The sequence below is a fragment of the Erpetoichthys calabaricus genome, chromosome 8, assembly GCF_900747795.2.
Source record: "Erpetoichthys calabaricus chromosome 8, fErpCal1.3, whole genome shotgun sequence".
Lineage (NCBI taxonomy): Eukaryota > Metazoa > Chordata > Cladistia > Polypteriformes > Polypteridae > Erpetoichthys > Erpetoichthys calabaricus.
This window is the reverse complement of record NC_041401.2, coordinates 150,706,168-150,721,676: the sequence shown is the minus strand read 5'-3', so window position 1 is coordinate 150,721,676 and position 15,509 is coordinate 150,706,168. Positions and strand designations below refer to the sequence as shown.

At 38.7% G+C, this 15,509-nt stretch overlaps 1 protein-coding gene across 1 annotated transcript in view; it reads right to left on the bottom strand.

Moving 5' to 3' along the window:
• bzw1a (basic leucine zipper and W2 domains 1a) overlaps positions 1 to 4,976 on the bottom strand; it is a 32,765-nt gene extending 27,789 nt beyond the window's left edge. Inside the window, exons 1-3 of the mRNA XM_028807600.2 lie at positions 4,847 to 4,976; positions 3,900 to 3,973; positions 3,621 to 3,797 (exon numbers count right to left, since the gene is read on the bottom strand). Coding sequence (XP_028663433.1) covers positions 3,621 to 3,797; positions 3,900 to 3,963 — 241 coding nt within the window. The 5' untranslated portion in view covers positions 3,964 to 3,973; positions 4,847 to 4,976. The remainder of the gene's footprint in view (positions 1 to 3,620; positions 3,798 to 3,899; positions 3,974 to 4,846) is intronic.
• Positions 4,977 to 15,509: the final 10,533 nt, after the last annotated feature.

Here is a 15,509-nt window from a genome sequence, read left to right as displayed (position 1 = left end):
TTTCATAAAGGTACGTTTTTCGGCTTCCCCCAGGGCCGTCAAGAAAGCAGCACTTGGGTATTGGGCTGTCGTCTCCTGTGGCAAGAAAAATTTTATCAAAAGCAGCAGATTGTAAGGGATTTAAACTGGCAATCATTCTTTGCGCAATGTCTTGCTCTTCCTGAAGATTTATTGCCGCTGAATGCAAATCAGGTAATGAAGGTGGAATATTTGGCAAATTGAAGTTCTGTAACGTATATCCAAGGAGTATGAGAGCAGACTGAATGTTTAAGTGCATAGGCTTCACAGTTGACGCAAGAATCATCGTTTCCATGCAGCTTGTGGCATATGTCTTCTATCATTCCTTCCTTGTTTGTATTCCAGAGGTTCAATGGATCTGATGGGAGCGCTTACAGGTTGTGTTGTTTGGGCACCACCTACTGACTCTGGGAAGCCACCGCATTTGACTCTGGGGCGGGCGCCACGGCGCAGTGCACATTTGCCTCGGTGCGTCTGCCGTGCATAAATTAACTGTGGTTTAGTAATATAGATAAAGCTGACTACATACCATTTTCGGCAAGACTAGGCTACAGATGTGATGACTGACTTCTGTAGCAATTACAGTGAGGAACGTAAGTATTTGAACACCCTGCGATTTTGCAAGTTCTCCCACTTAGAAATTATGGAGGGGTCTGAAATTCACATTGTAGGTGCATTCCCACTGTGAGAGACAATGTAAAAAAAAAAAAAAAAATTCAGGAAATCACATTGTATGATTTGTACAGAATTTATTTGTATTGCACTGCTGCACATAAGTATTTAAACACCTGGCAATCAGCAAGAATTCTGGCTCTCAAAGACCTGTTACTCTGCCTTTAAGAAGTCCACCTCTACTCCACTTAGTAATCTTAATTAGTAGCACCTGTCTGAGCTCTTTAAAGACACCTGTCCACCCCACAGTAAGACTCCAAACTACTACCATGGGCAAGACCACAGAGCTGTCAAAAGACACCAGAGACAAAATTGTGGACCTCCACAAGGTTGGAAAGGGCTACAGGGCAATTGCCAAGCAGCTTGGTAAAAATAGATCAACTGTTGGAGCAATTGTCAGAAAATGGAAGAGGCTAAAGACGACTGTCAGTCTCCCTCGGACTGGGGCTCCATGCAAGATCTCACCTCGTGGGGTATCACAGATGATAAGAAAGGTGAGGAATCAGCCCAGAACTACACAGGCAGTTTCAAAGGTCACTGTCGGTAGAACACTATGCCATCATGGTTTCAAATCACGCATTGCACGGAAGGTTCCCCTGCTCAAGTCATCACTTGTCCAGGCATGGGAGAGAGTCATGTGGTCAGATGAGACCAAAATAGAACTTTTTGGTCTAAACTTCACTCGCCGTGTTTGGAGGAAAAAAGTAGGAGTTGCATCCCAAGAACACCATCCCTACTGTGAAGCATGGGGGTGAAAACATCATGCTTTGGGGGTGCTTTTCTGCGAAGGGGGCAGGACGACTGCACTGTATTAAGGAGAGCATGAATGGGGCCATGTATTGTGAGATTTTGAGCAACAACCTCCTTCCCTCAGTCAGAGCACTGAAGATGGGTCATGGCTGGGTCTTCCAACATGACAATGACCCGAAGCACCCAGCCAGGATAACCAAGGAGTGGCTCTGTAAGAAGCATATCATGGTTCTGGAGTGGCCTAGCCAGTCTCCAGACCTAAATCCAAATCAAAAATCTTTGGAGGGAGCTGAAACTCCGTGTTGCTCAGCGCCAGCCCCGGAACCGGACAGATCTAGAGGATATCTGTGTGGAGGAGTGGGCCAAAATCCCTGTTGCAGTGTGTGCAAACCTGGTCAAGAACTACGGGAAACGTTTGACCTCTGTAATTGCAAACAAAGGCTTCTGTACCAAATATTAACACTGATTTTCTCAGGTGTTCAAATACTTATGTGCAGCAGTGCAATACAAATAAGTTCTGTACAAATCATACAATGTGATTTCCTGATTTTTTTTTTTTTTTTTTTTTTAAACGTTGTCTCTCACAGTGGGAATGCACCTACAATGTGAATTTCAGACCCCTCCATGATTTCTAAGTGGGAGAACTTGCAAAATCGCAGGGTGTTCAAATACTTACGTTCCTCACTGTATATGACATTTAGCAGCAATACTGTAATGCTTCCATCCAATCTGAGCATCGTCTTACAAGCATCATTTCTTTTTAGGGATGCCGTCTGCTTGTTTTTGAAATAACCTGTCATTTTTGAGATCAATGCATGTACAATTCATACAACTGAATACATGGCTTTTCTGGAATTTTGATTCATCTCATGTTGTTGTGAAAATTATTAGCTAAACAAACAGGCTTGATGGACTGAATGGCCTCCTGTCATTTGTCAAATTTATGTTTTTATTAAAATGCCAATTGTCAGACCGCTTAAGCTTTACAATCTAATATGACTCACTTTTGCAGCAACGCTTGCATTTGTGATTTATTTATTTCAAAGTTAAACATTTCCACATAAGCTTTTCTTTAAATTTTGTCCACGGCATTACATCTTATGTTAATAAGGCTTATATTTGCTATCTTTAACAAAAAAAAAAACCTAAGTACATATGTTAGCAAAAACAGTACAATAGCAGAACACAATGAATGAGCAGACTTGGAAAAATTTAAAGTTGCTTTCAACAACCAATTGACAATAGTGCAAAATAAATCTAACCTCAATGAAACCACATCAAAAAATGTAATTTAGCTTAAACTGCCCTAATTGGGGGGTGGGTTCTAAAGAAATGTAATTACTTCATGAGGAAGTAGTACATAAGAACAGTTGTGTCAAATATCTGAAATATTAAAATGTTTGCTTCAATTTAAATGTTTACTCTAAATATTTGATTGTAATAGAAATTTAATTTTTCACACTCAGAATAGTAGGCTACATTAGATCAATAGTAAAGGACCAAAAAGTAAAATTTGTAATCACCGACCTTGAAATAGTCTAAAACAGTACCCCATATGCTTATATTTGACATGTATCATGTTTATCCTTTTGGCTGGCTCTTAGAGGGTTAGGACCACTGGTAAAGAATCAAAATAACAATTATCGTTTATGATCAGCAAACCCCTTTGCCCCTCATATCCATTAGGGAGTGAACCACTTGCGCCAGCTGATGTGTCACACCTTCAACTTCTTCTGATAATTATTGCTGAAGGCATCTATTGGTTTTCTAACTACCTGCACAAAATGGTATACAAAATGGCTACAAAAGGAGGGTTTGAATGTCTAGACGGCCAAAAATTGGACAGTGCACTAAAAAGCTCAACGTCTTGCATAGCTAACTTGCATTGAACGGTACATGAAAAGCCGGGGTTTCTCCAACCCGGTGTGTCGGGAGACCCCGAACCACAAAATGATTTGAAAGTGTCCACAAGTAATTCTTGTGAACACAAAATGCTGAAATTGCCTAATTAATTCTGCACAATTCATTTAAAGAGTTGAATTCAAACGTAAAAACAGTCAACAGCCTATCCATTAACTTATCGAGTTTGATACCCACTGTTACAAATGCTTTTAATAGAATGCGACAATGAAATACTGTATTAGAGTAGTTTGCGAGCGCTTAGATGTTGATACACTTACCCAGCATCCCACCGGCCACCAGGATATCAAAGAGGGTTTCTGCATAGCGGCGATAATCGAGTTTTGCACCTGATGCGTCAAGAAATTTTGCTACTGCTTCCAAATCAGTGCCAGTTTGATTCAGACCTTGGACAATACTTTCCTGAAACTGAGAAGGGTCAAATCTCTCCTTTTCATCTATAGGAGAATAATAATAATAAAAAACACAATCACAAGTTAAAATATACAGGCAAGTTTTTGTAAATACCTATTAATACTACTAAAACCAAAAAAAAATACCTCTTTTCCTAGTTTTAAAACGCTGGCCTGTTAGCGTTGGCTTCTGCTGCTTTTGATTATTCATAAAAGACACCCTAGAACAAGACCACAATAGATTAAATTAAAAATCGAAACATGACTTTCAGTGATATCCTTAAAATCTTTAGTAAACCATAAGCTGTTCAAGTTTAAAAACAAGTTTATTTTGTCATTAACGATGACCATGGTTCCGTACTTAGTTTATGAATGCTGGTTCTAAGACACTCCCTGAATGACGCAGACAACGGCAAGTAACCAACAATGTAGGCGACGTTGGACTGGCCCACCCAGCATCCGCTACAAGGCGCAGTTTCGGCCTGCTTTGTTTCACATAATCATTTAATCATGACGAGTTTTAAAACATTACCAAAAATTGTAGATACTTCTAAAATCACTAACGGATAATAGGAATCCACTGTAACGTTAACGGAAAACGCTCATCAGAGGCAATGAAATGACAAGCAGAAGAACAATAAAATTGCCACAAGTGCACTGGAAGGCCATTTCGATTTTTTTCATCACAACTAGAACCTAAATAAAGCGACATTCCCACTGTCAGGGACACACTCGCGTTGCTTAACATTGTAACAGTCCGTGAAAATAGACTGTTGCAGTTGCAACAGTGTAAATAGAAAGCCTTACAGACATTCATTAACCTTAATAAAGTTTCACAACTGGATTATGTTCTTCACTATCTTTCTCAAGGAAAATCCAGATTTAATTCGTATAGCTGTCGTAATCGGTCTTCTAATTACACGAAATATTAAGTACGACTTTAAAGCGATATAAATTACACGTATAGTGGAAGCGTATAAAGCAAGGCCTATAACCAGTTGAACGCAGAAAACACACGCATGTAAAGTCCCACTTTAGAATGCACACAAAAGTAGCATTGGTCTCATTCCCATAAAAACGAAGTTATTACTCACCGAAATTAAGGCTGATAAAAAAATTACTGAACCTGAAAACACAATACTTCCTCACAACGAACAAGCAACACGCCAAACTCCCACAGCCTAAAGAGATGGATAGCGTGGTCGCGTTGGGGTAATACCATTCCGGCACAGCCAATAGTGAAGGGGTGAAAATGGAAAATAATATGTAAATTACTATTTTAAATGTAACTGAATGCAAACGTTGATTTTTAATATAGAACATAAGGTAATTATTGTACCTTTTATTTTGAATCATGTGAGAAGTATATATTTTTTAAAAATTCATACCCGATCTAAAATGGTTTAGTCGTCGACGCATCGATGAATACGTCACTCCGTTGTTAAAACTAAGGGTGGTGACGTTGACAGTAACTAGTGAGGAAGGGCGCCTCAGAGATGATAGTTTATGTGGGTGTATTTTGAATATCTTTGTCTAAACTTTACAACAATAGATACGCTAGGTTGTATCGGAATGCATTTATCAAACAGCCAAGATCTCTTCTGTACAAGTGCCCTGCTCCCAGCTGCTTTTGTCATTTGACTAACGGATCGCCCAACTAACGGATCGATATGTAGCTTGACCATGACAACATGGGAGAGCCATTGGATACTGGCATTAGTATACTCGGCCGCTTCTATTGCGTTTTTATATTTTTCACTTTAAGTTATATCGACATTGCAGTTGGGGGTGCCTGACACGTCAGGTGCTTTGCTCATTTTTGACTCTTTAGTTTTCTTTTTCTCCACCTTATCCTTTTAACAGTCTTAAAAGTTTGAAAGAAAGAATTGGTTAGCTACACTTGATGTCCTCACAATCAATAAACATATTGTTACTGCATATACTCTGTTGTAATGAATTCAAGAGCTTAACAGTTTTTTAAAACCAACAGAAAAATCAAATGCCAAAACAAGATTCTAACACTCGAGTTATATGCTCTTTTATCATCAGCATAGTCTTGGCAGCTACATGTATGTTTTAAGAAGGTATATGAGCAGGTTCAGAAAAGATTAAATTGCACCAATGCACTAATGCAGCAACATTAAAATTTAGTACTCTTTTATTATATATTTTAAGGTAAATACAAACAAGTGGAAAAATGTTTCCAAAAAACAGGAATGGAGAATTCACACTGTGAAGTACTCAGCAAATGTTTTGTTTCATGTACAAAACAGGGGAAATCGTCACATTAAAGACATCCAGACATTTTTTCTTATAACAACAACAACAACATTTATTTATATAGCATATTTTCATACAAATAATGTAGCTCAAAGTGCTTTACATGATGAAAAAAGACAAAATAAGAATTAAAATAAGACAACACTAATTAACATAGAATAAGAATAAGGTCCGATGGCCAGGGAGGACAGAAAAAACAAAAAAAAAAACTCCAGATGGCTGGAGAAAAAAAATAAAATCTGCAGGGGTACCAGACCATGAGACTGCCCAGCCCCCTCTGGGCATTCTACCTAACATAAATGAACAGTCTTCTTTGTATTTTAGGGTTCTCATGGAAGGACTTGATGATGATGGTAATGTAGACTTCTGCTTTTAATCCATCAATGTACGAACATCATGGTGCTCATGGTGCTGTGATTAGGTGGTGGTGGCGCAGGTATAGACATTAAACAGGTTACATGGAAGAAGAACATGCTACATTGAAGTCTTTGCTCTCTAGAATGTCAATAATATGCTTGTATAGAGGCAACGTTGTTTACTATGTTGAGTTCTGAGGCTAGGGAAGACACAGAAATTAAAGCCATGAACAATTCTCTGACTAAGCCAAAAAGTGAGTCAGAAACCTGATTTTATATACTGTATACTACCTGATAGAAAAGTAATTTTAGTTGACTACCAAATTAGGAGACATAAGAAGAGGTGAACTGCACAAGATTTGGTAAATATCATAGTATGGCACTTTCATGTTTATAATCTCAATGGTGTAATGTAGCATAAAATAATACTAAGTTAACCTTAGCTTATGAGTCCAATCAGTATCACAGGATAGAAAACTGTCATTGACTTTCACAGAGTACACAGAAGGACTGATGCTGGGTTTACCACTGGTGATGCAATAAAGTGTACATTGCAATGTTTGCCTAAACAGGGGCACTCAAAGCCCTTTGTGCCAAAACAACATGCATGAGATACAGTACATATGCAGAGCTTGCTGTATCAGAAAGGTTTTCTCTTTTTTGCTCTTTTCCCCTCCTGTTCACTGGAAAGAGTTAAGAACTGTCTTTAGACTGTATTAAACATTCTGAATGTCAATCAACATCCGGATGCCAGTTTTCAGCTTGCCTTTTGAATTTTATTTAATGAGTATTTATCAATTAGGTTATAATTGTTCAGACTTTTTCTGGGATCAAGAAGAACAGAATATGGTTTGAAATATAGTTTGGGGTAAATATGTTCAGATTCTAATTGTGGCAACCAGACATCTATATTTTTCAAATAGGCAGGCCTATTAGGACAGTGTTTCCCAAACTCGGTCCTGGGGACCCACTGTGGCTGTAGATTTTTGTTCCAACCAGCTTCTGTTTTTAAGTGGACTCCTGGGCTAAATAAGTGAACTGTTATTTCCTAAGTTCTGTGTTTTGGGACAAAATATAGAAATTAGAAAACTAAATTTGGTAAATATATATATATATTAAAATGTACCAAGCAGTTATATGGGAATAATGTATTTTTTGTTCTTTTAACAATATTTACATCTTGATTTTTATTCTACTTGTTCGGGTGTTCTAATTGTTTAATTAATTCATTATTTACTAATTATGTGGGTCTGACACTAAAGTAGTTGTAGCCTTTGATTATTCAGTGTTGTTTGCCTGGGAGTCTGCTCTGCTCATTTTTGTCATTAATAAGATACAACAAAGAGGGAAAACTGCACAGAGAAAGGACAAAATATAATGAAATCAAAAAAGAGAGTTAAGCATTTAAATTTATAGAAAAAGCAGAAATATTTCTAAATGTCTTATAAATGTAAAAATCATCCTGCTGTGCTTTTCTGAATGTAGAATAACAGAAAAAAATACCAGCTAATTAAATGAGCTCAGTGTTATCAGTTGTTGTCACTGATTAGGAATCTGGTTGGAACAAAAACCTGCAGCCACAGTGGACCCCCAGTGACCGAGTTTGGGAAACACTGCATTAGGAGAACTACCCTTTTTTAAACATAACATTTTGAAACTCTGCAGACAGATTGAAAGGTTTGATAATTAGGATTACATGCATTTCTTAGCATCATAGAAACAAATTAAGGGAACACTTAAATCACACATTGGATCTTGATCCACAAAGTATTCAAGTGGAAAATCTTTACTGAGTAATACTGTGTAATTCATTGAGAACAAAACTATGTAACAATGGTCAATGGAAACCAAAATCACCAACCCATTGAGAGCTGGATTCAACATCACACCAAATATCAAACTCAAAAATTGAAATCACATGCTGATCCAACTTGTGTGAATTTCAGCATGGCAACTCATAATGCCGCTTAGTTGTGTGTATGACCCCCACATGCCTGTATGAACTCCCAAAAACAACTGGGCATGCTCCTGATGAGATGGCAGATGGTGTCCTGGGGGCTCTCCCAGAGGTTCTCAATTGGATTCAGGTCTCAGCAATGTGTGGGCCAGTCAATGGCATCAATGCCTTTATCATCCAGGAACTACCCATACACTCTGGCCACAACAAGTCTGGCATTGTCCTGCACCAGGAAGAACCCAGGGCCAACTGCACCAGCGTAAGGTCTGATAATGGCTCTGAGGATTTCAACCTGGTTCCCAAAAGCAACCGGGGTTCTGTAGCCTAGCACATGGAGGTCTGTGCAACCATTCAAGGTATGACTCAGTAGACCATCACTGACCCACCATCAAATCGGTCATGCTGGTTGATGTTGCAGGCTGTATAACGTTCACCACGCTGTCTCCGGACTCTTTCACATCTGTCACATATGCTCGGTGTGAATCTGTTCTCATCAGTGAAGAGAACGGAGTGACAATGGTGGAACTCCCAACTGTGTATTCTCTGGCGAATGCCAACTGAGCTGCACAGTGATGGGCTGTGAGCATAGGTCCCACTAGAGGACACTGGGCTCTTTTGCCACCCTCATAGAATCTGTTTCTGACAGTTTAGTCAGAAACATGGATACCACTAGCCAGCTGGAGGTCATTTTGTAGGGCTCTGGAAGTCCTCCTCCTGTTTCTCCTTGCACTAAGGAGCAGACACCAGTCAGATGCCCTTCTAGCCTTGGGTTGATGCCCTTTAGACTTGAGTGCAGCATTTGACATCATCGATAACAGTATTCTTATAAATCATCTGAATCAATTGGTGGGTCTCTCCGGCAAACGTCTTAAATTGGTTTCAGTCTTACTTAACAGATAGAAAATTCTTTGTTAGTTGTGGTGATTATACTTTGGAGACACAATATATTTTATATGGTGTACCACAAGGATCTGTTCTGGGTCCACTGCTCTTTTCGATTTATAGGCTTCCATTAGGTCAGATTATCTCAAAGCACAAGGGGAGTTATCACAGCTTTGCAGATGTCGCACTGCTGCATTTATCAATAGCGCCTAATGACTCTTGTGCTCTTAGCTGTGTGATCCTGTATCTTACTTGTATTTATGAATTGATGAGCAGTAACTTTCTCAAACTAAATTAGAAGAAAACAGAAATCTTAATTATTAAAACAATGAATAGAGTGAGGATATTAGAAAAAACTTGATATCTTAGGCTTAAAAGTCAAGTTGGAGGTAAAGGATTTAGGGGTAACTATTGACCTGAAACTCTGACCTAAATTTTAAATCACTTATTAATCAAATTACTAGGACTGCATTTTTTCACTTAAGGAAATATAGCAAAAGGTAGACCTCTTATTACTTTACAAGGTGCTGAAAAATTAGTTCATGCATTTGTTTTCAGCCAACTAGATTACTGTAATGCACTCCTTACAGGACTGCCAAATAAAGGCATAATTCGATTATAGTTAGTGCAGAATGCAGCATCAAGAATCTTAACTAGAAAAAGAGAATCTGAGCACATTTCACCAGTTTTAATGTCGATTGGTTACCCGTGTAATTTAGAATAAAATACTACTACTACTACTACTAATGGTTTACAAAGCCTTAAATAATCTCGCTCCATCCTATATTTTGTTATGACTGTCCCCTTACACTCCAAGTTGTATCCTCAAATCTTCAGATGAAGGTCTGCTTATAATTCCAAGAGCCAACCTGAAAAGAAGTGGTGAGGCAGCCTTTTGCTGTTATGCGACTAAAATTGGACTACTTTACCAATAGAAATTCACCAGGCTAATACTGTAGAACAATTTAAAAAAACTGCTAAAAACCCATTATTTTAAAAAAATCTTTTTCATAGCTACATTTTAGTTGTATCCCTATTAGTCTATATGGACATTGAGTTATCATTTTCCTCATCACCTCCACCACCTGATCAAGGTACCATACTGCCCCCCTGCATTTACGCATTGAATGGCGGATGTCCCAGATGTCTACATGACCATCATCATCAAATTCTTCCATGCGAAGCCTGAAAACCACAAGGACATAGAACATCTATGTTAGGTAGAATGCCCAGTGGGAGCTAGGCAATCTTTTGACCTTGGAACCCCTGCATATTTTGTTTTTTGTCTCCAGCCTAACTGGGGTTTTTTTGTTTATTTTTTCTGTCCTCCTGGCCATCCAGCTTTACCATTTTCTTTGTTACATACTGTATAATTATATCGCCATTATTGTTTTTATGTTTATATCTATCTATCTATCTATCTATCTATCTATCTATCTATCTATCTATCTATCTATCTATCTATCTATCTATCTATCTATCTATCTATATTAACTTACTTTTTATTTCTTCTTGTAAAGCACTTTGAGCTACACTGTTTGTATTATAATGTGCTATATAAATAAATGTTGTTGTTGTTGCTGTTCTATGGCCCTGTCCAGCTCTCCATATTTAAAAGTCTGTCTCCTGGTATCTCCTCAGTGTTCTTGAGACTGTGCTGGGTGACACAGCAGACCTTGCACTGGCACATATGGATGTGTCATCCTGGAGCAGCTGAACTACCTATACAACCTGAATCAGCTGCAGGTACCTCCTCATGCTACTGGCAGTGACAAGGACACTAGGAAAATGCAAAGCTAGAGAAGAATCAGTCAGGATGTTGTCTGTGAATTGTCCGTGTCCACCACCTGCAAACCCATTACCTTTTTAGGGGGTTGTCTTGCTGTGCACCTATTGTCACTTTCATTTGCACCAAATTAGGTTAAATTGATTCACAATTGCTTATGCTTCCTAACTGGACAGGATTAAATCTTTGAAGCTTAATTAGACTGTGATAATTTTTTGAGCAGTATATATATGGTCAATCACTATATATGTATAAGTCAGTATTTATAGTATATGTATATAAACTGCTTAAAAAAACTAAAGGGACACTTTGAAAACACATCAGATCTCAATTGGAAAAAAAATCATGCTGGATACGGCCTGAGTAATGTGTTAGGAACGAAAGAATGCCACATTGTTTGATGGAAATGAAAATTATCAACCTACAGAGGGCTGAATTCAAAGACACCCAAAAATCAAAGTGAAAAAATGATGGGCAGGCTAGTACATTTTGCCGATATTTCATTGCAGCAACTCAGAATTGTCCTCAGTAGTTTGTATGGCCCCCTCGTGCCTGTATGCATACCTGACAACGTATGGGCATACTCCTAATGAGATGGTGTCCTGGGGGAATCTCCTCCTAGATCTGGACCAGGGCATCACTTGAGCTCCTGGACAGTCAGAGGTGAAACCTGGAGGTGTTGGATGGACCGAAACATAATGTCCCAGAGGTGTTCTATTGGATTTAGGTCAGGCAAGCATGGGGGCCAGTCAATGATATCAATTCCTTCATTCTCCAGAAACTGCCTGCATACCCTCGCCACATGAGGCTGGGCATTGTCATGCTCCAGGAGAAAGCCAGGACCCACTGCACCTGCATAGGGTCTGACAATGGTTCCAAGGATTTCATCCCGATACCAAATGGCAGTCAAGGTGGTGTTGTCTAGCCTGTAGAGGTCTGTGCATGCCTCCATGGATATGCCTCCCCAGACCATCACTGACCCACCACCAAACTGGTTGTGCTAAACGATGTGACAGGCAGCATAACATTCTCCCTGGCTTCTCCAGACCCTTTCATGTCTGTCACATGTTCTCAGGCTGAGCCTGCTCTCATCTGTGAAAAGTACAGGGCATCAATGTTGGACCTGCCAGTTCTGGTATTCTATGGCAAATGCCAATCGAGCTCCACAGTGCTGGGCAGTTAGCACAGGCCCACTAGAGGACGTCGGGCCCTCAAGCCACCCTCATGAAGTCTGTTTCTGATTGTTTGGTCAGAGACACTCAGACCAGTAGCCTGATGGAGGTCATTTTGTAGGGCTCTGGCAGTGCTCATCCTGTTCCTCCTTGCCCAAAGGACCAGATACCGGTCAGTCCTGCTGATAGGTTAAGGACCTTCTACGGCCCTTTCCAGCTCTCCTAGAGTAACTATCTATCTCCTGGAATCTCGTCCATGCCCTTGAGACTGTGCTTGGAGACACAGCAAACCTTCTGTCAATGGCACATACTGATGTGCCATCCTGGAGAAGTTAGACTACCTGTGCAACCTCTGTAGGTCCAGGTATCGCCTCATGCTACTAGTAGTGACAATGACCGTAGCCAAATGCAAAACTAGTGAATAAACAGTCAGAAAAGATGAGGAGGGAAAAATGCCAGTTGACTCCACCTGTTAAACCATTCCTGTTTTGGAGGTTGTCTCATTGTTGTCTCTCTAGTGCACCTGTTGTTCAGTCAGCTGAAACTGATTAACAAGCCCCTCTGCTACTTAACTGACCAGATCAATAGCCCAGAAGTTTCATTGACTTGATTCTATACTCTGATTAAAAAGTGTTCCTTTAATTTTTTTGAGCAGTGTATATCTATACATATTAATAAAAGGCAAAGCCCTCACTGACTCACTGACTGACTGACTGACTGACTGACTGCTGACTGACTGACTGACTCATCACTAATTCTCGAACTTCCCGTGTAGGTAGAAGGCTGAAATTTGGCAGGCTCATTCCTTACAGCTTACTTACAAAAGTTAGGTAGGTTTCATTTCGAAATTCTACGCATAATGGTCATAACTGGAACATGTTTTTTGTCCATATACTCTAATGGAGGAGGCGGAGTCACGTATCGCGTCATCACGCCTCCTACGTAATCACGTGAACTAAAAACAAGGAAGAGGTTTACAGCACGAGTCAAATGCGGGAACGAAGGTAAATGACGTTAATTTTTGAGTGTCTTTTAATACTGTGTAACCATACATATTAACACATGTGCAATTAACCGTGTGCATTTACGGGGTGATTTCTCAGGCTTAAAAGCTCGCCTTTTACTAAACCGGTAAATGCAGAACTATTTTCAATCATTCTATGATCTGCTTCTCACAACTGAAGGCCACCGTGGCTGATGGTAAATGACGTTAATTTGTTGAGTGTCTTTTAATACTGTGTAAGCATACATATTAACACATGTGCAATTAAACGTGTGCATTTACAGGGTGATTTCTCAGGCTTAAAAGCTCGCCTTTTATCAAACGCGGGAACAAAGGTAAATGACGTTGTTCACTGTCTTTTAATACTTGTAACCATACATATTAACACGTGCAATTAAACGTGTGCAATTTACGGGGTGATTTCTCAGGCTTTAAAAGCTCGCCTTTTACTAAAAAGGTAAATGCAAAACTATTTTCAATCATTCTATGATCTGCTTCTCACAACTGAAGGCACCGTGGCTGATGTTACATCACTTGCTGTCCAACCATAAGCGTTACCTGGCAGGTAACCGGCCACTCACTTCACTCCCTTACGGGAATCGAACCTCTGAGGTTTTCTTTTGTTCTTAATTAAAATTTAAAAGCAATACTTCACCGCTGCTAAGCCCCTCTAGCGCTGACGTCTGAGGTTCGATTACCGTAAGCAAGTGCAGTGAGTGTGTAATTACATTCACGACATTCGTAGTCTGATTCACAATCTGATTGTATGGGTGGTTACCTACCAGGTAACGCTTATAGTTGGCCACCAAGTCAGGTCGAAGTGATCACTCGAGAAAAGGCAGCTTCACAAAAAAACAGATCCTTAACAAACTGTTATTAGTATATTTTCCCTCAATTTAAAAAGGTTTTATTTTCTTCTTAATAAAAATTTAAAAGCGGTACATCGCTGGTGCGAAGTGCGTGGATTTGACCGACTGACACATACAGACATATTCATGAGTGCAGGTACTTCGGAAAGAAAGCACCGTGTAAACCTAAAGTTTAAATTAAGTTCATAGACCTACAAAAGGTTGCCATTTATTTGAGGCAAGATTGCTTTTCTTCTGTACAACTATACATTGCATTCTCAAGAGTGTGCTTGCACGGCTTCGGATATAGATATATATATATATATATATGTATGTATGTCTATATATAAATATGTAAGCTTATAAGTACTGCCTTACTTCTCTTTAAGAAAGGAAGATGTAATGATACTTGATTTAAACGATTCCATGTCTTCCTGGGTTTGCTTAGCTTATTGTCAATATCTTTACACGTTTTTTTAAGACTTATTGACTGAAACGGGCTTTCACGAAAAAGTTAGGGCTTTGCTACAGGATACACCCTCCACAAGTTAAGCAAGTAAAAATAAAATATATATTTCTGTTTTATTTAAACCTTTTAAGTTCGTATGCATAGCCCCATTTGGCTGTTTAATTTTTTTTATCTTTCTTCAGTAATATTTAATCTCCTTAAAGAAAAAAGAACATATCCATTTTACTTTTTTTGTATCTCTTTAGTAATATTTTAGTGTAAAAGGATAACCAGTATTAAAACCTTTTATGTTACTTTATACTGTATATTTATTTTACACAATGTTGAAAAATTAATAAGAAAGCTACATATTTTGGCAGCTGCTGCTTTAATTTTCAATGAAATGAAAAAAGCTCTCCAAGAGAAAACGTCAATGAAGAAGAAACAGTTTACACTATCTAAAAATCAGAAACCCTCATTTATAAAAGTTTGCTGCAGATGACTTAACTGAAAATAAATGAATAGTTCCTATGTGTATAATACATATTTATCTATTTTACTTATGCCTTTATTCAGCAACTTACAACATCTGAGGTACAATTTGTTACATTACTTTTGTTTTTTGCAGCACAGGCAGGTGAAGTGACTTCCTCAGGGTCACACAGTGGTGTCAGTACCAGGATTTGAACTGACAAGCTCCGGGTTTATTGAAATATTACTGAAGAAAGAAGAAAAAACGAAAACGGGCAAATAGGACTATGCATACAGATGTCCATCCATCCATTATCCAACCCGCTATATCCTAAATACAGGAGCCAATAAGTACATATGTATATATACAATATATATATATATATATATATATATATATATATATATATATATATACAGTGGTGTGAAAAACTATTTGCCCCCCTCCTGATTTCTTATTCTTTTGCATGTTTGTCATACAAAATGTTTCTGATCATCAATCACATTTAACCATTAGTCAAATATAACACAAGTAAACACAAAAATGCAGTTTG